The sequence below is a fragment of the Parus major genome, chromosome 2 (assembly GCF_001522545.3).
Source record: "Parus major isolate Abel chromosome 2, Parus_major1.1, whole genome shotgun sequence".
NCBI classification, from domain to species: Eukaryota; Metazoa; Chordata; class Aves; order Passeriformes; family Paridae; genus Parus; species Parus major.
Window position 1 is genome coordinate 33,409,395 of NC_031769.1, and position 23,611 is coordinate 33,433,005.

Sequence of the window (23,611 nt, forward strand, 5' to 3'; positions counted from 1 at the left end):
CCAATTTAAGAAATAAACAAAGCCAATGAGAGCCATGTGGGAGTATAATATTCTGAATAAACTGTACATCAGCTTAGAATACAAACAAAAACTTACCTCTATATTAGCTCTGGATGTTTATAACGAAACACAAACATTATTGTATGCTGCACTACAGCAGAACAAATAAACTCTTAACTTCAGATGTAGAATGTAACAACCTTTGCAGACAATACAAGAGAATATTCCCATGCTGAAAATACCTCTTTTAGTTAAATAATCTGTTTAGCCTGTTCATGGCTTTGTAAGACAACTTCTGGCAAAAAGTTTACCTATTTCTTTTAATCATCGTCTCAGCAAAAGTAAACCATAATACATAAAAACTGTAAACATGGAAAAAATGTTTTTGTGGTGTTCAGTCCACCACAAAAATCAAACCAACCTGATTCCAAGATTCATAGCCTCAGCAGTTCCAATCATACTTATGGCCAAGAGCATGTTGTTGCAGATCTTTGCAGCCTGCAAACACATGAAACCATCAATTAATTTAAGCATTTTCATAGAACTAACACACAGAAATCAACTAGGCCCAGGACATTATGATCAAGTATGTTCTGGCAGCTTTCTTCTGGAGTAAACACAGATCTGTGATAGCACAAAGTTAATGAAAGTTGCTCTATGGCTCCTTCACAGATTAAAAAATACTTCTTTTTCTTAGTACTGCTCAGTCAGTATACATGCCATGTAGGGGCTCTTTGTCCTTCAGAACATCAAATAAATCTAAATTCAGATGAAACAAAATTAAAAGGTCTCTCCTCTAAGCAGTATAATCTCAACAAGCCACTGTAGAGAAATACCAATCAGATTTTGGCGTTAAGTTACACAACACACTGGACAAAAGTGCCACGAACTTATTTACAAACACAAGGTTAGAGACAAGGAAACAAGTATGAATATTATCATGCATTTAGTTCTGAAGTAAAAGAGTAGGCATCAATAAATAAAAAGGTAGAAAAAGGAAAGACTGAGATAGCTATTAGCCCTTCAAAAAGCATTACCTGTCCGGTTCCAACCTCTCCACAGTAAACCACATTAGAACCCATGCATGTCAGCAACTCTTTGGCAGCATTAAATTCTTGTTCCACTCCACCAACCATGAAAGTAAGGTTTCCAGCTCGAGCAGCTCCAACACCTGAATCAAGATAACACTGGATTTAATAACACTATTAAAAAGCCTCAAAACTTAGGCAGTCTCTCTTACCAGTAAGGGTCTGATGAGGCAAAGTTAATACTTCACACAGGATGAACCTCTTGAATTCTATGTGAAAGTAACCCTACACTCCCAGTACTCAGAGGATCAGCAATCTAAATTCTGAAACATCTGATGGAGATAAAACCACCTTCCAAGCACACTAGCAGAGAAGTCGTAACACTTGCATAAAACTGGCAGTCACATTTTACAGTTTATACAAAGAAACAATCAACTTTTCACTCCACAAAATTCACTGTATCTGAATTACTAAATGAAATTTCTCTTTTGTCAAACTACTTTTTTACATACAACCATTAACAAACTACTGCTCAAAGATAGCTCTGCTTTTATCCGCCTTTCCAAACCTAGACTAATTTTTATCAGTGCTTCCTTGAATTTCATATGATTGAACAGCTAAAAGACACAGGCATATAAAAACAAGTTTTCTGGATTCCTGCAGTTCTTAATCTGAAGCAAAATTCTACTTAATCAGAGAAGCTTTAAATTATTTTCCCACACATAAACTTAATGCATATAAAATTATACAATTACTACGTAAAGAAAGTGTAAAAATTATTCATACTCATACACACACAAACACACTATTCCCAGTTTTGTTCCTGTACTCTTTCCTGTCGTTAGCACAGTTGAGTAAACACACACCATAGTTCTCTGAATATATAGTTCTTAAGCACAACACCAGCAAATTTTTCATGTGGTATTTATTACCTCCACTCCATGAAATATTATATTCCTTAAAAGAAGCTTAATTCTAATATAAATTACTCTACATCCCTAACTTCCTCATTGCCAGCATTTAACAGGTATAACTGCTAGGAATACTTGGCCAAAACCGATGAACAAATCAGCTTCCTCACTAATTTTCACTCTGGCAAAAAAGAATAGCCACAATAAATTTTCTGTGCCATGCATCAAACATTGGCCAGTTAGGGTGTACAGCTGCAGATAACAACTAACTTTCAAATTAAACATGCCCAATAAGCTACAGTGCTCCAAAGTGCTGTACCACAGCTAAGGAAGTGGTCAGTCTTGGACTTAGTTTACAACATCAAGGACAGTTACACTGCAGCTTTTCACACTGAAGAATTTGTTGAATTTTTTTTTTCTTTTCAATAAAAATTTCCATTGATGCTCTCTCTGTATGCAACTGCTCTGTGTGGCTATATGGCTACAAATGCCTCTTTCTGTATCTCCCAAGTGTTTATTTTTCCTATGCCACCTTTCATCATATACCATCTTTTTAAGTCACTGAATAATTCCAGACAAATTTGACATATTGAAGTCTCAAAAAGAGTAAATACCTACCAGTTATGCAAAACCAGGCATCGGTAAAGATGCTCCCAGTGATTACCTGCTCAGTCTATATTAGAACCTAGAATCACAGGATTTCTGGGGTTGGAAATGACTTCTCAAGATCATTCAAGCCCCCTGCTCAAGGAGGGCCAGTTGAGACATGTTGCCCAGGACCATGTCCAGTCAGCTTTCCAGTATCTCCAAGGATGGAGACTCCACAGCCTCTCTAGGCAACTTCTTCCACTGCTTGCCTACCCTCACAGTAAAAAAACTGTTTTCTTGTGCTTCAGATGCAATTCCATGAGTTTTGATTTCTGCCTCCTGCCCCTTCACTGGGCACTACAGAGAAGAGTGTAGGTCGCTTACTTAAGTCTTTGCCATCACATCTTTATGCACATTGGTAAGATCTGGCCTGCACCTTCCCTTCACGCTCAACAGTCTCAGCTCTCTCAGTCTCTCCTCATAAGAAAGATGCTCCACACTCTTTGCCATCTTCAGGCCCTTAGCTGGACCCACTCTAATAAATCCGTGTCTTTTTTGTGCAGTTAAGTCCAGAACTGGAGCATCCAGAAGAACTCAGACCCATAGCTTGAACAAAACAATCGGTCTGTACACAGAACACTGTGGAGGTACTGAAATACATAGAGTGGTGAAGATCTTCCTGCCCAGGTTGAGGAACACCCAGTTTTCAGCCAGTCCTTGATCTCACTTGATCTCCAGGCAACTCATAGGAACAGGGCTAAGAGCAAAGCCCGAACTAGCTAGCACAAACAGGTCATTGTTGTCTTTTTGGCTACCAGTTCACTATGTACATGACCGCAAAGATTGCTACATTAGTAAACACAATGATTTTCATTCCATTCCTCTAGCTATTTTTATTCAAACCACATAATGGCCTTTACCACTAATCCTGTGATCTGACCTGCAGCAAATTAAGTAGACAATCCAAGTCAAAGCTTACAAACAACATCCAGTACTATCCATCATAGGTCAATAGCCTTGTATCTAGATTACAGACTGCTAAATAGCTTCAGAGATTCATTTATTAGAGCAAAATTAATGCTGACAATAGTTTTCAGCTGGTTAATCTTCTGACAGCTGCACTCTCTCACTTGTTCAAACACATTTCAAGAAGCAAAAATAAATTAGTTAAGTAGAAAAAAAGAGAGCAATTTGTTGTATAATGCAGAAAGCTTGGAAAATTCTTGTTTTAAAAACAAAAACCTATTTACTTCATTGTAGATTTTATCATCTAGGGTCCTTGCCAACTATCTGCTATTTTATCAGAATCAAACAAGCAACGCAGCAATTTTTTAAGACTGGCAATTAAAAAAAAATTGGCATGGAGTCTAGGAGTATAAAAACTGTAACTTCAGCTAAAAATAGAAATTTAAAAAAATCATTATACAAGAATGCAGTCTTCTTTCACAATCACAGCTTCCATATCAACAACACAAGCCAGCTAAGTATTATCAGTGTTTAAGACTAAAGAGAGAAGTAGAGATGCAGAGCAGCTAGTGCAATTTAAATATGCTAACTATTACTCTTCACATTTTGATTTTTTTAAAGAAGTCTTACCACCTAAGACAATGTTTTATGTACCACTGCTGTGAGGGTCAAAAGTCATTTAAAATCTATCTGTTCTTTCTAAAAAACAAAAAGTCTCTTTACATCCTTGGGGAACAGTTTTCAAAGAAACTGCATCTATGATTAGCATGTGTTAAGATTTCCTCCTCTGCTGCAAAGCAAGACTGCTGGAGCCCATGGCTGCAGTCTTATACTTGGTTTCTCTAGGATGATAACCCAGACCCATGTGCAGAATCCTGCAAGGTTGTCAGACCAGCAGATCCCACAGAGCAGATCAACTCCAAGTCTGTTGGTCCCAACAGCATCAGAGTTTGACCCAGAGATATAAACTGAAAGGAACAGGATTGCAGAAAAATATTGTATCTAGCTAGCTGAGGGGATATGCAAAGAAAGGACTCTGGGAAAAAAATGTGGTGAAAAGTTAAGGAGTAGCACTGCAGTATGCCATATCCACTTGGAGATGGGTTTCCCACCTGCGTACTAGCAGGTTTTGGATGAAGATCTGCAAAACTAAGTTTTTTTTTATCAAAAGAGGTACATAAAGAATTGCACTTCAAAGCATCCTGTCACATCTGGCTGTGCTACTTGTGGGGCAAGTTCAATCCAGGTGCTTCTCATGCCAATGGATTACTCAGTGAACTGAACCTGCTACAGAGCAGTTCTTATTTAACATTTTAGACAAAAATAAGGATGGATACTTAGAAGCTCTCACACAACAACAGCAACTGGTTGCAGCTACCCTGGAACAGTCTGAAGATGACCTCAAGTTTTATCAGGACAAGCAGCCTCGTTTGACAAACATGCAGCCCCCCTCCCACATTCACTTTCCTGTGCTTAATCAGTATTTCATGTTGCTGCAAAAAGTCTTGAAACTTGCCACTGATCTTTCCAGTTCCTAAAAAAGGCCAGAAAGGTCTTAGCTCTATAGTTACATCATTAGAACAGCCTAGTTCCTATCCGTTTGCTTATTATTAAGAACACAATTTGCTAGAAAAGAGATGTTAATATAAAGATGTTATATGAAAGATTCTGCTTTTAGTTTCAGCTTTATTATGTTTCTGTAAGAACAGAGGGCAGACGAGTAAAAACGAAGTGATTTTGTAAGGCTACAGATTACAGCACCATCACAATGGCAATGCAGAAAGCAGCAACACTGCTGGAAAGACGATGCACCCAAGCATATACCTGTGCCAACATATTTAAACCACTGTTGCGCTGCACATGCAGATAAAAAAAATTATTGCTGACAAAACTGAGACCAAAATGATACAAACTGAGCTGTTTCAGAGTCTCTGAAGCAGGAGATGAAGGCTGTAATATCAAGAAGCTTCAGCAAAAAAACATCTATTTTGTTATTTTTCTACTCAACATTTAGTTGCAATTTTAACAACTAATCTTGTGATCTAAACTAGATTAAGAAAGGAAAAAAAGAAAAAGAAGAAGAACATTGCTATAGTTTTAATCCTCTGTCTTGTTTTACAATGTTGCACCTTCAAGCACAGGAGTTGAGGTTTTGCCTGTTCCACTTTGGGAAGTTGCAAGGGAACACTGGTCTTTCATTCAGATTTTTTTTTTTAAAAAAAAAATGCAGTTTAAGCGACTGTAGCTGCCTCAAACAAGCAGGTTCTTGTCATGTTTGCTCTCTTTCAGATAGGCTGAGCTTGAGAGGCTGCATCTGTGTACCTTGTGTGAGCGTGTATTTTTAAGGACTAAGCAGATTTTTTTAAGTACCTGCCAGCTCACACCAAACACTTTGTCTTTGCATCTCACGAAAAGTTAAACCAAGACACACAAGGAAAGATTAACTAAAAAGGTTACTATTGTTTTGCTACATATATAAATCTAAAACCAATTAAAAAGCATGTGCAGGCAAAATCAGCTATAAATCCCTACTGGAAATAAAAGAATATTTAAAACCATACTATAAATTTAAAATAACCATGAAGAGAGTGGTTATTTTATAAAATATAAGTAGGGTATCAATTTTTTTCTACTTGCTTCTTAGACAATGTCTGCCATCATTAATCTATTTCCAGGAAACAAGTAAATGGAACAGACTCAGAAAAAAAACAAAACATAGCACACCACCACTCCAAGGGCTTGCGTTTCTCCCTATTATAAAAATCAGCATCAAAGCTAGACCTATGAAGCTATTCTGCTGCTGTATAACTAAAACACAGTAAATCACTGAATTTGTTCAAAAGAACTTAAATGTTTTAACCAGTCTGCCATCAGCAGAGATAAAGAAGAGGGCCGATGGGACCGGGCTGCAATGTGAGCCGTCTTTAAAATGCAATTGTTCTAATCATTTTCTACAGATGCAGCCTCACAAGGGGCTGCTGTCACAGGGACCATTTACGACTTGTTATGGTGTCTCTATTGTTTACCAGCGACATTCACTAAAAAGGCGACAGCTGGGACAGAAAGCTGCTCCTCAACGAACAATATAATCCCGTGAAAGTAATCAACAAATTTAAGGGTGTTAATTAACTTTACACTTTATCATGTTCAATTAGTTGTCCTTTCTCGAAAAGATTGCCGTGCACAATCGGTTTAGAGCGTGCCATGTTTGATTTGTAAGTGATCACTGTTTCTGTTTCGAAGTCCATGTCAGATGTTCTCTTGGGTTTTGGTGACACAGATGAATGGCTCTGCACATGTTAGGGGGTGATCTGGTTTAACATAAACCAGCATAACATAACCCCTTGTTAACGTATCGCTGGCCTTTCCAAGCAGGCACAGAAAAACCCGTGTCCGCGGACGCACACAAACGTGCACAAAACCCCCGCGGCTCCACGACAGTCAACGAGTCCAAGTTTCGTTTTTGCTGAAACGCAAAGACACAAATAAATGGGCAATTTTTCATCATTATATCTCAAAGCAAGACTTGTCTTTTAGGGGCACGCTTGGGATCATTTCTTCCCAGCAAGATCCCTAGTTCTGCCGCATTATACACTAATGCACAAGTGCCTCCCTACATTTTACATAATGTACGCTGCCTTTTCTAATGGCAGCTGAGAAAACGCTGGGTAGATGCACTAAGTTCTTCTGAATATAAAATTCTGTGGTTTGTACTGCATTTATAATGCCAGGGATTCTAGAAGAAAGTTGAATTAATCTATTATTAAAATTTGCCATTTTCCCTTTAAGGTACCATTCCTACTTGCTAATGGGACAAGGCAAAGCTCATGATGAAGCGACAACACACTTGGAAGTGCCCCTTAATGAAAGTCATTGCTGTTTCTCTCTTCTGACAAATAGAGCTTTGCATCACTGTACCTCATAAGCTAGTGATTTTTGAGCAAAAATGGAAATGGAGGTTTAGGTCAGTGATTTCAAGATTTATACAACAAGCACTCAAATATTAATCCAGACAAAAGCACGCTTAAGGAAGTAGAAACATCTCTTTTACAGCATAATCGAATGATAGAATTTGTGAGATTATGGCTGTACAGAGAAAAAAACCTAGTGGAGTTTTATTCTGCAGCAACAGGCAAATTAAATACACATGATCATCATTATATAAGCAGTTATATTGTACATAAAAAACAAACTGCAAAAAACCCACCCACGAAAAAAAACAAAATAAAAATGCAAAGAAAGCCCAATGGAAAAGTTGTTAACTCTGAAAGCTAATAATGGACTAGGTTAAATATTTAAGAGGAAATTATAGACTATATCAGAAATAGCTGAAACCACAAAACAAAGCAGTATAAAACGTTAGTTTTCTGCTAGGAAGAAGATCTGCAGGGAAAAGGGAAGCGGTCGATAGATCCTTAAATTGGACGCAATAGCTGTTCTTCTATCCCAAGTTGGCAGCTGCTACATTTGCAGACCTAGTTCATTATTTACCCATAATGACCATCAAGCTCCAGTCAAAGTCAGATCACAACAACTGTCAGCAGCTCTTTTAATTAGCCTTGTTTGAATTCAGATAAATATCACAATGGCCCAGCTTCTGCTGAAAAAGCAACAAGAAGATTGCAAGGAATAAGCTGCCCTGACTTCCTAACAAACAGTATTGTGAAAAAGTCCAGAGAACCAAAGTTAGTTATTTTAAAATTAAGGAAGGGGTGGTGATGTGCACATTATTATGTATCCCTCCCGTGATATTCATATTACAATTTACAATTCCTGTTTCTAAGCAAATTTGTGCATCTCAAATGCCAACTCAAAACACCACTCCACAATCTAAAAGGTAAACTTGAAGAGACGGTTTACAGGTATTAATTAAATTTTTAACCTTTATGAAAACATACATTTTGAAAAACTCGATCAGAATTAAGGAATGCACATATTAACAGGATTATCCTCTCTCCTAATTTATCTCCTTCTGTTTGTTTATCCTCAGGGAACATAATCTTCTGTTGCATCAAGCCACTCACATTCTCCCTGTGTCAGCAGCAGAATAATAATTCCCTCCTCCTCCTCCTCCACCCCCTCTCCCACAAGCACAGGCAAGAATGAAGACGAGTGGATCAGACTGTGTGCATCAGCATTAATGCTCCATGCAGCTATTTTCCTAGCAGTAGTAGACACTGAAAGAAAGATGCAAGAGAGGTGAGCAATATGCTACCTGTGCTGGGCAGCCCAGCATGAGAAGGTGTAATTAAACAGATTTTGCCTCCCAGAATTATATGAAGGTAGAAGATGCAGGCAGAGACTGCTCTAAGAGCCCTTCTTTAGCATTTCACTTGCTGTCACACATGGGTCCCAATTTCGCTAGGTGATGTCCAAAGACAAAGCCAGTTCCAAACTCTCCAGTCCCACATGCCAATCTGAGAAGTGCTATCCCTTTTGGGAACAGAAAAAATTATGTAAACATAATCACAAATGGAAAGTAGAAAGTAGTGGAGGTGGAAGAATAAACAACTGATTAAACAAAATAGGCAAAATGGTCATGAGAAGCTTTATGTTTTCAAAAGAAGGCCTGAGTAGATTTGCATAGGGATTTGTACTTGAACTTGGCCATGGATGGTGGAATAAAGATCTTCAATTTGATTTAGATGTATTATAGAATGATGCCAAAACACAGAAAAGAATATGTCCTCTCAATAAATCATGCAAAAACTGACTAGAAGCTGTTGTTGAGGCAGTTTAATATGAAAGGGATGCAGGAGGACAATTTTACGAGATGGTAGTAAGTAGCAACTGATGCCTCCAAAGGATCAGCCAAAGAAAATAAGTTGCAAAGGCAAATGCACACATAAGATACTTCAACTTTTTCAACAGAAATACAAGCTGAAAGGCCTGATGAAATTGTTCTGTCTGCAGCATTTCTTTAAAAGCACTACATTTAGTTCTAGTCATTGTAATGTCAAAGAGAAATACCAAAGCACCTGAAAAGTTAGAAAGTAAAAAGGTTAACAGCAGTGTAGTAAGAAAAGAAATACAGTATGATTAACTTATTTGCTTATTTTTAATACCCGAAATATTGTATTAAAAACATTAAAAAACAGCAACTCGTGACAGTCATCTTTCCCATTCTTCACCTTTGATCGATACTACACACTACAGAATCACAGACAACAGAAACACCGTTTCAGTATTGCTGGAGTACCACATTACATTTACACATCCCTAATATTTATATATATATATATGGTCTAAATCTCATCTTCAGACCTATAAAGAAATGTTAAAACTTAACAACAACAGATGCATGTATCTACAATTGTGGACAGCAAAAATACATGCACAGAGCTCAGCACAGTTCAAAACAAGTACTTAATTTTTTATCTACACATTAGCAAAAAGGCTGGACAGCCAGTGATGAAGCAATACATTCCACATATAAAAGATCCCAAAATTTCAAAGCAAATTTCAGACAGTCTAAATGTAAAGCACATGACGCTGAGCTGTCTGATTAACTGTCTCTGGGTTCTGAGCAAGCACAGCATCAAATACATGTGAAATACTGAATACAAAAGAAACAAAGAAAATAGTCCTTCTTCAAAGAAAACTAATCTCGCCCAGGACTACTGCTTGAAATTCTGGTCTTTTAGGAGAAGTCCAAAAATTAAACATGAACATGCATCCAGTTCCTCCACTATACAGGCTACTGTTAACCTCCATGCAACTAAAATTCAGTAGACACAATTCTTGTCTTGATAAATGAGGCTTCAAGTCCTAGAAATAAAATGTTATCCCAATCACATAGTGCAAAATCAAGGAAAATTTTTGTCTGGTGTCAGAAAGACGGAAGAGCTGCATTTCCAGTATCATCATAACCTCTCTTTCTTGAAAAGCTTCTACTCTATGCAGAAGATCAGCAACCAGAAAATATTGTTGTGTGACTATAGAAGAAAAAACACAAAGGGATAGACATTTACGATGTTCTCTTTGAAAAAGAGAAGGCAATAGCCCAGAAAAGCTATTCTTATATTCTTACAGTTAGTTGTTCTAACTCAAGTTCACAGACAATACCAAAATGAACATCAAGCCTCCAGAAGCTTAATGTTTGTGTGGAATAACCAAAAGCCATAAATAGAACCAACAATCCACCTTGTGATCACAGCTTTTCAACACATCCATTTTGACTGAACAACATAGATCCAAATGCATAACCAACAAAACCAGACGTGTGGCCAATCTTGCTGAGCTCTTTGAATCACAAGAAGCAGTCAGCTATAAGTCATCACTTTTGCAGATTTTGCTACTTGGACTTGAAAGTCTCTGGAAAGTATAAAATACTTTCATTCCACCTTAACTCCACAGCAAAATGTAAATATGTTTACACAGTGCTGTGGAATAGATACATAAAAGCTGAAGAAACCCCTTCATTATAACCACAAAACAAGAATCTTCAAGAAAAAATATATCAGGGATATTTAATATTACTGTTTACCTGTTTCTCCAGTATTAGTACAGCTCTAATAAGATATCAATCCCCTTTTACAAAAACAAAATACTTGAAACACTATCATATTACCTTCCTATAGGCCCCTAAACCCAACAAAACATGGCATGCTTTTTTTCTGAATAATGAAGGCATTAAGCACATTGCTAAAAAAGAAAAATACAGTCACACTGAAATATGCATTTAAACTGCATTATTCAACAGGTATGGGTTCAAGTGTTCCTCTCAATAGAAGGTCTGCTTCTTAAAAAAACAGCTACAGAAGCAGGTAAAGTTGTATTGATGCATTCATTAGTCCTTTCATGTCATATAAGAAAATAAAGACAAAAACTCAGAAAAATGAAACAAAAAGCATTTAAATGGGGTGGATAACATATCATATATGTTCCTAAGCATTTCTGGCTTCACCTTAAAAAGCTGAAGATGTAGCAACGTCACATGCCAATCCAAATCAATAGGGTCATATTTGCATTCACAACATTTAAAAAATACTTTGTATTTAATAGCAGGAATTTAACACAATTTTAAAATAAAATAGTAATGTGGAGCCAGGAAGAAGTGTTAGACAGGTCATTTAAAAATAAATCAGTCTCCAGTACTTTTCCCTGGAGAGCTGCTCAACTGTAAGTTTTAATTTTACCTGTTTTGGGTACAGTCTATGAGAGGACAACGGACAGAGGCTTAGCAAATGAAATTGGAAAGAAATGCATAAATAATAGGAGTAAAGATTGCATTGAACATTTTTGAATGAACTTTTGAACTCTGTCCCTTCAAGTGTCATTGGTGATATGAGACCAAGAGCTTTTCTGACAATCTGAACCATCATCAGAGTGCATTGCTTCAGATATGTCTATGCTTTCTTTAAGCACTTTGGCATTGAATCTTGCCTCTGGATACAGTCAACAGCCCACACAGTCTTATCTTTCAGCTTCTCCTTTAAAATACATGCTTATTTTAAAGCATGCCTAACTATTACCAAAAAGCAACAAATCACTTTCTGCTACCTAATTTCAGTATAGTCAAAGTTAATTCTCCAAGATTTAAGGCACTGAAAGGCAAAGCAGTACAGTAACAAGATTACAACAACTGCTACAAAAACAGCCTAAACTGGAAAGATTCCATTTAAAGAATCCCTTTGTTTCAAGGCCTTTCCCAATTTTATTTCCTTTTCAAGGATCCTCTACACATAATTCTGTTATTACCTCTCTGCAAAATGCACAGTACATCTCTTTCAGAGAACTAGATTTAATGTTGTCCTCCAGCCTAAAATGCAATGTACTTTTTTCAGTGTTCTCAAATGTATTTGATGCCACTTATACAATGAGTTTAAATCCTTGTAATTTAATTAAAAGTCATATTTCTTTATGTATGAACTAATTCTGAGTTTAAAATGGAAATATTTTAAGAAGAGATACTATTTTTATGATTATTTTTATTGTTTCATGATGAGCCAATATGCAATAATATGGTTTAAATTTACAAAAGTTTACATGCTCCAAATGCTGTACTTTCATGAAACAAAACACATTTTCATATTTAACTGTGCTTAATGACAGCTTAAGGGGCACCACTATAATATTCGTGTATTTCTTTTTTCTGTACTGCCTGTAGGTATTCCAACCCTGCAACTTAGGCAATTTTGCACAAAATTACTTTTTCTGTAATGAAATGGTATTGAGAAGCAGTACTTGGCCTGGCCTTCCATTTAAAAAACAAGAAAAGAGAAAGACTGCATTTTGCCAACGAACAGAATCAAGAGGGTAACAAAGTTAATTATTTCTCATAATCAGTAATTATGATTAGATAAGAGACTCTTTGGTAATGAACTGCTCTAATGATGGAGGACCTCCATCCTAAGAAATATAATAGTACATTAACATAACTGTGTATGCAAAGTACATAGAACCGCTGCCACAGTTAACTTGTCATTGAATGATTAAATAGGAATTCATAATTAGAAAAATCCACAGTGTAATTTATTGGCCTTCTCGACAGTTCTGGTTCATTAGAAGTTGATTACCAAATAGTGACCTCTAGCGGCCTAAAGCTTTTTCATGTTCTCTTGGCAGTTTTAGCAGCTATTTAACCTTAATTTTTTTTTAAGCAGTTTAAAGAATTTAAAATGTTTCCCTTCAAGATACCTTTTTTTAAACTTCCCTTAAATTTTATATAGCGTGCTAATTTCTTCACAAAATGGTTTCCCGCTCTGTAACCATTTATATAAATGTATAAAACCACACATCTATATGAAAACCCCACAACTTCTCAGTTTTAAAGTTAATACTGAGGTTAACACAGTTCTCATGGTAATTAATATTTATATACTTATTAAACATAATGTCTTAATATATAATATGTTAAAATAAAATACTTTTCTAGTGTCAATTACGAAGACCTTGAGAAGCTCATACTTCAAGCCAGCCTGTGTATACCTTAAAGTGAAGTACCTCTAAGCACTGTCTTTGAACAACAGTTTTGCACTAGAACAAATTACACTGGCTTGGCTGGAGGAGGTAGAGGACAGGGAGAGAGAAAACTCCACAGTTCTCTGCTCCAGGTAGCAGAAAAAAACCCCCAACATTTCTTATTATTTGCTGGACACATGCCTTGCAATACTCTTTACTCAAATTTAATTTAAGAACAGTGCAACTTAGAAGTAAGATTTACATTTACCTGAAAAATCTTTAAGCATGAGGGTGGAATTTTCCCTCATTCAACTTAGTTAATCCACTGTTAAGCTATATAGACAGTGTTCTATTTTAAAATTTTCCATTATGATAGACACTCTTTTTCTTGAACTAGGACAGTATCTAATTTTTTTTTTAAAAGTATGAATGTTTCTAACAGGAAGCAGCACATCTGAAACTAATATAGAAGCCCTGAAACACAGCATTAAATAAAAATTCATATTCAATGAATACAAGCAATTTGAATTTCCATTGTTTTCATTTTCCATCTTGTTATTTTTCCCAACACTAATGCTGTAGAAAGGATGAACATGCATTTTTCTTCACTTTTGTCCAACACAGAACTGGCTAAAAAAAATTATTCCCCATTTTTGGACAGAACTAGAAAATAAACCGCACAGCTCTATTTCATACATAAACAGATTTTTCAAACAAAACTATTCTGGTCTACCAAATGCAGAGATGTCCATCATCCTTGTATGCTGGAAACAGCTTTAACAGTTGCTCTAAAGAGAGAAATGGATAGCTACAGGACAGAGATTTCCACCCTGATTTCTGTGTGTGTGTGCAGATGTGTGCAGCACACACAGGACTCTAGCTGTTTGTGGCGATGATTTAATATAGTGACTGGATAATGAGCTGTGCTCCCTGCAGCAACTGAATCACCATTTAATGCTATTATCAACAGTTCATGACCCACCGGCATGAAATGTCAACCTGATTAATCTGAACACTACTGACCTCAGAGAGGAAAAGCTACCTTATTGTCAGAATTTAATATATAATAAAACCATATGCAGAATATAAATACCTTATCAAGCAAGGCCATTAACAGCAAATCTACTTTATTTTGCTCTACTGTTTCTTTTAAACTTGCTTGGGCTACATTAAAAAAAAAAGGAAAGAAATACTTTTGCCTAGTCAAGCAGGAAGCAATCCATTAGGACTTATTATTTTGAAATACAGTGAAACATTTCAAAATGGCTGTCCAAATACAAACCCCAAGTTGATACAAGTAAGAAAAAAAATTAGCATATCCTATTGTAGGACTTGCTACTGTCAATTCATATCAGGAAATGATCAGAAATCGTTCTTGCTTTTCTAAGGTCACTGAGGCAATAAAAATACTGATTTGTGAATAGGAAACAGCTTGTATGAGTGATGCTGCATAGGTCACAGAAGAAAGCTACCTTAGCTTTGTAAAAAGAATACACTTCAAGATGATTAGAAACTTATGCCTGTTACACTGAAGGCAATCCCCCCATTTTTTTACATTTATAGCAAAGATTTTTTTTTTTCTTTTGTAATTCAGTACCATGACAGAGCCCAACTCAACAAAATTTTAATATATTTTTTCTGTTCTCTTTGGAGAATAAACCAGGGAAACAAGAAAAATACATGTTTTCTCAGTCACAATGAGGTTAGTACAATCTTGCTATATATTCTCCATATGTCTTTTAAATTTAACTTGGCTGGGAGCCTTATTAAAAGATGCAAAACTTTTCAGCCAGCTTTTCAGGATTCTCTACATAACAGTATATAAATAACTCAGACTGAAGCTGGAAGGACTACATGGCATTTATCTGTCAAGTTATATTAACTGACACAAGCACAGTAACTACTATGATTTATTGTTAAAACACAGTACATTTACTTTTAAAATGAAACCCACAATGGTTTCACCCCTCATTTTTTATTGTTGTCACCTGGTAGTGAAAGGGCTAAGGGATTTTCAGGACAAGGGACTGGAAGAAACCTGAATGAAATCCCCAAAACTGCCCACATATGAATGGAATGACAGTGGGTGGGACGAGAATGAACACTCCAAGTATTGACTTATAAGAACTAGCAGCCAAGGAAAGAGGAACATGTCAAATGACTTGACTAAAACTTGGACAAAGCCCTGATGTCTGAATTCCCAGTTGAGAGCTCTGCTGGAAATGTAAAGAAGGAATAAAGGAATTCTGGACACTTAGGCAGGAAAGTAATTCATGCTGCCAGCACAGACACATGTTTAAGCTTTGCTTTTCCATTCAGAAACCAAGCAGTTCTTGTGTGCCAGCTGACTAGCAAGTGTTGGCCTGTTTTGCAAAGGCTGTCCTGTACCAGCTGCAAATACTGCTGGTACCTGAAGGGGTAACATCTGACAGCCATTAAAACCTCCTCTGCACCCCTCCTCCAAACTTTGAGGCAAAGAGGGGTTTGCCACACAGTAGCACAGCCATAGTGCTCACTCTCAGGAACTCCAGACACAGTAATAAACAGAGGGGCTGCATTTAGATCTCCATCAAACACAAACTGTACACTTCTCTGCCAGGATGTCAAGAACATCTTCTGTTACCTGCAACTAACGACCACCTTCACAATCATGGTGCCCTCTTAGTCCATTGCAGATTAGCTCACCTAGGAGCAGCTAGACTGTATCTTCTGCTCTCACAAAGCCATGCAGCCCTCTCCAGCTACACAAAGCTGCTTTCCCTCCATGATTCCTCACGGCACACTCGTTCTATGAGCCCTTTTAGAGACTCTGTTTGCCATACACATTTTTGTTCTGTTTGAACAAACCCTATTTCAACCCATCTACCTTCTGGAGAAGGAGAGGAACAAGGGATTGGGAACTTGTTCTTCTCCATTCCAAACAGCTCCTTGACACAATCTAAGCCCAGAAACTAAGAAGTCCATTCAGACTAAGGTAACAACCCTCCATAGTCCTGACTCTGCTAAGTAGGTGCTACAAGTCACATCAAGTTGCAGGTTCTGCACCAAACAGGGTATCAAATACACAACCCGTATTAAATAACAGTTTACCCAGAATTCCCATATTGGAGAGACTGCCAAAGCATCTCACAAATATTTTGAAGCTGGTGGTGGCTTCCTATAACAGTGGCAACACAGAGTTCACTGATGAACTTGGAGAAAAAAAAGGACCTGCCACTCTTGCCTGAAGGCAGGTAGATGACAACCAAATAAACACAACTTTCCAAACTGTGTACTTCAGTCCACTCTATTTACCTATTATTTGGCTTCCACTCTTCCTCATCAGAAGGACCATATAAGAGAACTAAGCAACCAGAATAAGATAGAAAGTTTTTATTTGCAATTCAACCATTGTAAATAAATTCAGTAAAATTGCAGATATCAGCTCTAGAGCAGAAGTGCATGTAATCAAGGAGAGATATAACTCAGGTTTACAGGGTGGAGAGACAAGGACGAAGGACAGAAACTGCATCCTGCTTGGGAATATTGTTCAGAGGAAGAACCAAAAAATGAAGTAGAGAAGCTACGTCATTCATACAACGGAAGGACAGAAGCAGCCATCCTTAAGGACAAACAATTTTCTCATCTTGAATCACACCCATTTCATATTTTCAAAATTTTTTATTTGAAAAACCAGATTGCATTAGAAATGCACTGAGTCATATGCACTGAAGAGATGCAATTATGGCAAATACTGAAGAAAGAAGACAAAGAATAGTCCAAACCCTCCCCTTTTCAAGTATTCTCTAGAATATCTTGCCATGCATATAATTGGTTCAATAGATTCAGACTGATTTTTCCTCCTCACTCACAAAAAAATAATGAGGAAGCAAGGACATGGAATAAAAAAGTAATTTGGCTTGCTTTCTACTGGGTTTATAGCTATCTATAAAATGCCCAAGATCATTCTGAAATGTTAGCAAAAGATAAAACAGTGGCTAGAATAATTTTTTAAAGTATGCGTTTAAAAGCTCTTAAATGAAAGGAAAAATATAAATGTACCTTCACAGGGAGATAACATTACAGTTTCAAATTAACTTTTTAAGTACACAGAAAGTAGATGAAGAAAGAAAAGCACTTCCTTGACATAAACATAGAAAATAAGGTTTTTAAGAGGTTGTTCTGCAATCTTTCTGTTCTTACTCTGGTCTTAAAGTAGGTAATTAGGAATATTTTTTTTTCTTTTTTTTTTTTTTTTTTTTCTTTTTCCTAAATGTAACTTAGGCAGTGATCTGGGCTTTTATTCATAAAGAATGATAGGAAAACTGGGAAGGATAAATGAACTACAACAATTTATTTCAGAATACAGACCTAATTCTAATGAACACTGTCCAACACCAAAGTTCTCCTAATTTTTGATTTTGCCTCTTCTCTTAGATTAATGGGGGGATCATGTACCCAAAGTATGTCTGGCACCTTCTGTGTCCATTATTCATCAAAACACTACGGTTTCTGGGGGACTTCAGTAAGGAAAATACAGAAAAACAATCAGGTCAGTACTTGGTATAAACTTATTTGGCTGCATTTTCAGAGTATCAGCAGGAAGTCAATCTGTGCATTCTTTACTGAGAAACCTCAAAAAAGCAGCTTTGATGACAACTGCATCTCCCTTTTCCTGGAGAGCAGGGGAAAAAAGGAAGAGAGAAGATAGTTGTTTATTTAACTCTACGTAATTTCAGATAAATAACTGCTCCAAATTAGAAAATAATATTCCGAATTACATAAGAAATTAAACTTCTGAACCAGCTACTGAGCAACTGGCATAAAAGTAAAGCCTTCGCATCAGAAATAACTAAAATTGGCACAGACTACACACCAACAGTAATCAGATCTGCTAAACACAGCCTAACATTACGCTCTTATCAGGGAAGGTAATCATACCTGCTACAACATCTGAAATACCAGCTCCCTAATCGCTTTTGGCTAAACATATAAGGTGCACTTTGGCATTGCAACAATTCATTTTGCTGTGTGTAAAGTACAGTTTTTCAGAGTACATTCCTTGTCTCTGTGTAGTCCCTACATATCTATATCTAATACAACTGCTTGCTTTTTTGGTGTAAAATACACACACACAGAGGAAAAAAAAAACAAAACAACAACAACAAAAAAACCCAAACCAAACCGAAACTCCAAAAAAATAAAAAAAAAAAAAAGAAAAGGAAAGGAAGGGGATCAGAATCATCAGAAAACAAAGATTCATCATTTACTCTTAAAAAGGCTTTTTCCATCTTGTGTCAAGGGTGAGCTAGTAAAATGATCGTGTAAGCATCTCCAAAGGTTGCCAAATTTCCCTTCTTGAGGTAGCTTTTCAATGTTTTGATTAGAGAATTGTACTATTGTGTCAGGAGAGAATGTATTACTGGCATTTCTCAGTAATATTATCTTTAAATTAATGAAAAAAACACATTAAATCATAAGTGGATGTCCAAAAAATAACATTTCTGTCATCAGATAAAAGTGCATTCAAAAGGTTTCTGCTTATTTATGTTATGGACTTACAGCAATTATATACACATTAGACTTCAAGTATAATACCCAAAAACAATACATGTAACAAAAATTCAGGGTGGCAAGGGAAGACAGTTTTGTTGAGTATGTTCTCTATATGCCTTTTTTTATTTTAATCTGATGGACACAAACCAATGATTTTCTCATTCATCACTGCTGTTTGAACAGAAATTCTTTGAGGCTCCCATTCGACAAGCCAAATCTTGTGAGGTTTATGTTGCAGCATCACAGGACTCAACAAAATTTATAACCTGTTATTTCAGCCTTCTTTGATGAACAGATATAAAAATTAATTAAAATGTTTAACGGCATTATTCTTTCAAAGTAGAACTTTCTGTAAAATACTTACTGCATGCTAAGCATTTTCTACAGTCACCAAGAAAAAATACAAGGAAAAATGTCTAAAGCCTATAAAACAATTAAAGTGGTCTTTATTTTGACAATTTATTGTATTCATTTTCCATTCTACAGAGCTCTTTTCAAGAAAGAACCCTTTCTGGACAGTGTCTGAAATGGTATCAAAATGCTCTTGATTTAAAAAAAACTAAACGTACCTGTCCCTCCAAACTGTCAATTGTAAGAGTCTCATCTACCTCTCCTTGAGACAAAAGGGAAGTTATGCATCCTGTAGCAGAACAAGATGGATGAAACAGATATATTACAATAAGACATTAAACAGTTGATTCCAGACAGTGCCATAGGGGCACCAGCCTGTTAAAACCAGGGTGCAGTAGCTCAGGTAGGATATATGAGTCTGTTTACAGAGAAATGGATCCAGCATTAAACAGTGTACTAGAGCAGACTCACAGACTGGATGAATGGGATCCCTTGTGAGGCTATTTCACACTGCATTCACCAACAGAGTCCTCTGTGCACAAGGAAGTCCCTTCTGCTATGAAGTAAACTGAATTGAGTTGGGTAAAACATCCCCTTTCATCAAAAGAAGACTTCAGCCTGACTAAAGCCAGGGTGCAGAAGTCCAGGAAGAAAATCCCAGAGCCCCTGCAGTGACATGAACCATAAGATGAGTCTTCTAGGGGTAGAAGAGCCTTCAAACTATGAAGTAGGTAGCTTAGAGACTATAGCCATGACTTCAGAGTGGTAAAGGCACCCAAGCTTTTAGAAGTCAGAAGTGAAAACTAGATCATGTTTGTGATAAGAGTGATAAGTGACAGGACTAATAGAGTGAGGAAGACAGAAATCTGGTAGCAGAATTTAAACTGAAAGAGAACATGTTTAGATCAGATATTAGGAAGATATTCTTTAAGGCTGGTGAGCCACTGACACAGCTTACCCTGGAAAGGTACTCCCTTTTCAGGGTAAAGGTTGGACTCCTCATGCCTGGAGATGTTTAAGGCCAGGTTGGGTGGGTATTTGAGCAACTTGGTCTAGTGAAAGGTGTCCCTGCCTGTGCCAGGCAGCTGGAACTAGGAGATCTTTAAGGTCACTTCTAGCCCAAACCATGCTGTAATTCTGTAATTATTCTGTAATTGACTGGTTGGGTTTACAAATGCTGAATGCTACTTGCCAAAGCACAGTTAGAAGGATGGATCTAATGTTCAGCTTTGACACGGAAATTTCAGAAAAAATGTAAAAATTAGGGCTACTGACTTGCAAGTGGACTAGTTGGAACTAGATGACCTTTAAGGTCCTTCCAGTCTAAACCATTCCATGATGCTATGATTCTATGATTCTGTGACTGGACTATGGATATGGATGATCTATGGGTAACTAATCCTACAAACAGCCCAGAAACTGACACTTTAAGAACTGTATTAAACATGTCTCTCCTCCAGCCTTCCCAAAATTAAGACTTGGTGAAACAGTAAGATCTTTTAGAAATTAGTATGGCTAGATGTACCATATCCAATTAACAAAACCTACTTTTAGTTCCTTCACTTTGGTGGGGCTCTGCATACGCAAAAAAAGAGGAATGTTCCAATCAGTAGCCTGTATGTTAGACAGCAGGCACCTACGTGTTTAGTCACTTTGTAAACAGAGCAAACTGACATCACAGAGGACAGAAACAGTAAGTGGATAAGAATATGTAACTCCCATTAGTCCATTAGTGGTTTTTTTACTGTCTTCGGAGTGGAACAACCTGAATTCTAAACTCCTGGTGAACAAGAACTTTCCCAAGTTTGCAAGAACATACAGAGCTTAAATACAGCAGTTTAATGCTTAGTGGCTGGGGTTCAGGGATGTTAGTACCAAGCAACTTGGACTAAGGCAGAAATAGATCTAATTTTTTGCATCACTTCTTGCAGGTTGACAATGGACAAGATTTCTAGCACTATGGATATTCTTTTCCTACCCACACAGAATATTTATGCACACTAACCAATTAAAAAAGTTGTTGCCAGCATTGTTTTTAATGCCTTCCTTTACAGTGTATTTCCATAAACTGCTCTGTTTAACTAAACTGCTAAATCTAGCATACAGTAATATCAGTATCCTTGGAAAGGACACAGGAACAAAAGCTTTAGTATTTTCTCTTGTGAAAGTAATAAGCACATAAAATGTATTTCTGTTACTGACTGGGCATGCTTGGTTAGATGCAGAAATATTGGTATTGAAACTAAACAAGTAGAAACTAACACCAAGTAATAGATTTCCAACCAAAATGCTGGAGAACAGGTTAGTCCTGTCCTTGTTAAAAGGATGGAAAAAGCTTTCAGAAGGTTCACTCTCAGTGGTAAAGCAGAAGCTATTTAACAGAAGCAGGTTTCTGAAGCATCTTAACAACTCTCACTGGTGACTTGTTACATCTTACCACTGGTCCCTGCAGGTCCTGTACCCTGACAGGCAGAATGAAAAGATTCTCTAACGGGGCCACTGGCTGTCAGAAGCCACCAGCTGGCCTGCCAGGGCTTTGCAATTGCAGAGGCCAGCTGACAGTCTGGGTGTTGCTGACCATGCTGAGAAACGTGCCACCCAGCTGCTGTGTGGTCACGTCCATCTGGAGATCTCCAGCCAGACAAATCTCTGGGCCTGTCAGATCTCTTCAGCAAGCCTTGTTATGCAAATTCAATTACTCAAGTGTGCCCTATTACTGCTGGCTAACTGCTCCTAGAACCAATCTCACACTGACAGTCAGCTCACATTTCTACCCACCAAAAGTACCTCATTTATTCTTGCTCAACTATTCCCTTGTATCATTAAGGCAGAACAGACAGAGTCCATAGTACTGTAACCTCTCTGCAGTGGGTTACTATTCCTTGCAAAGAGCTTAGAGAGAAATTAATTTTAAAACATACAGCATCTAATCAAACATGAGTTAAAGCCACACTACCTACATAATTTACCACTAGAAAAAGGAATTGTAAAACTTTGGTAGAATCAAAAGTGATAGCTAGATCATCTAACTAGTATTTTAAAATGCAAACAAATAAACATGACAGAATATTCAAGAAAGCATTGAATTGCATTTGAGGTATTAGCTTTAACAGAGGAGTACAGGTAATAAAAAGAAAGATTTCTCATTTTAACTATCATGCTGGTGTTTAGATTGGTTCAATTAGCAGGCCTGCTGTAGCAATAACTGCCTGCTTCTCTCACACATTTATTTACTGAATTTGATTTAGATGTAATTCTGAGCTATTGGTAATTTCCCCTGATGCAGAGATATGAAAGATTTTACTTAGAGAAGTCATCATGTAAACACAAAAAAGTAAACTAGGAAAGTTTGGCGAAGATTTAGAAACTAAGAGTTAAATACCATACTGTTGGTTTGTTTAGCTTATTAATCTAACTTTCTGCTCAAAATATCATTGTGAAATTGCATGCCTTCATTCTGAAAAGTTATTCAAAAGCTGACATAAGAAACTTAGCAGGTAAAACACTTAGCTAGAACATACTGGTGTAAGTTTCCATATCTAGCATTTAAGACAATAAATTTTTATTTCTCAAACTGAAATACTTTTAGTGAAGAAGAATACTGGAGTGGTTTTCTACACCAAAGAATGCAATTATAGTAAGAACAAAGGTGCAACACGGTCTCCAGCTAGATCAATATTCAGAGTATTTTATAACGAATTCATATTCGTTATAAAGGCCAGATGAAAACAAATCAAACCACATCTTAGTAACATATTTCTCTTTCCCCTTATAGGAATGAAGTCACCTTTCTAAGTGTTGATGCATCTTTTCAACCTCTTTCAACAGTGAGTTTTGGTAAAGAGAGAAGGATTCGGGGGAGATTTATTTCAAAAACTTATAATTTGCCCTAAGAGGTTTTCTCTTCCAAAATGACTGCTGAACAAATTTATAAAATATTGGTGTTGGAAGGTTGTGGGGAAAAATACTAAGATGCAGTCATAAGACAATGACTTGATTAATGCCCAGGAATCTAAGCTTTCGTGAAGGAAGTGAGTCAAACTTTGGAACAAAGTGGAAAAATGGCAGAGCACACTGTGCTGGCAGAACACTTGGCATGAGTGAGAGAGAGGCATTGTTATGTTAAATTCTGGAAGAGGAGGAGAGGCGATGCAGACTGAAATCAGAAAGCAGGAAAAGGATTCCAGGAACACATTTATAGCAGACTGCAAAAAATGAAGATCTAGGTGCAATAAAAGAGCAGAAAGATAAAGATCATGAGATGCCGAGGAGAAATTAAAATATGCAATTTTCCAAAGCCTGAGATAACTGGCTCATGGACCATGATCA

The 23,611-nt window shown here is 36.9% G+C and overlaps 1 protein-coding gene across 1 annotated transcript in view; it reads right to left on the minus strand.

Annotated features, from left to right (window-relative positions):
• HIBADH (3-hydroxyisobutyrate dehydrogenase) overlaps positions 1-23,611 on the minus strand; it is an 86,325-nt gene that overhangs the window by 15,704 nt on the left and 47,010 nt on the right. Inside the window, exons 5-6 of the mRNA XM_015619825.2 lie at positions 1,038-1,171; positions 422-498 (exon numbers count right to left, since the gene is read on the minus strand). Coding sequence (XP_015475311.1) covers positions 422-498; positions 1,038-1,171 — 211 coding nt within the window. The remainder of the gene's footprint in view (positions 1-421; positions 499-1,037; positions 1,172-23,611) is intronic.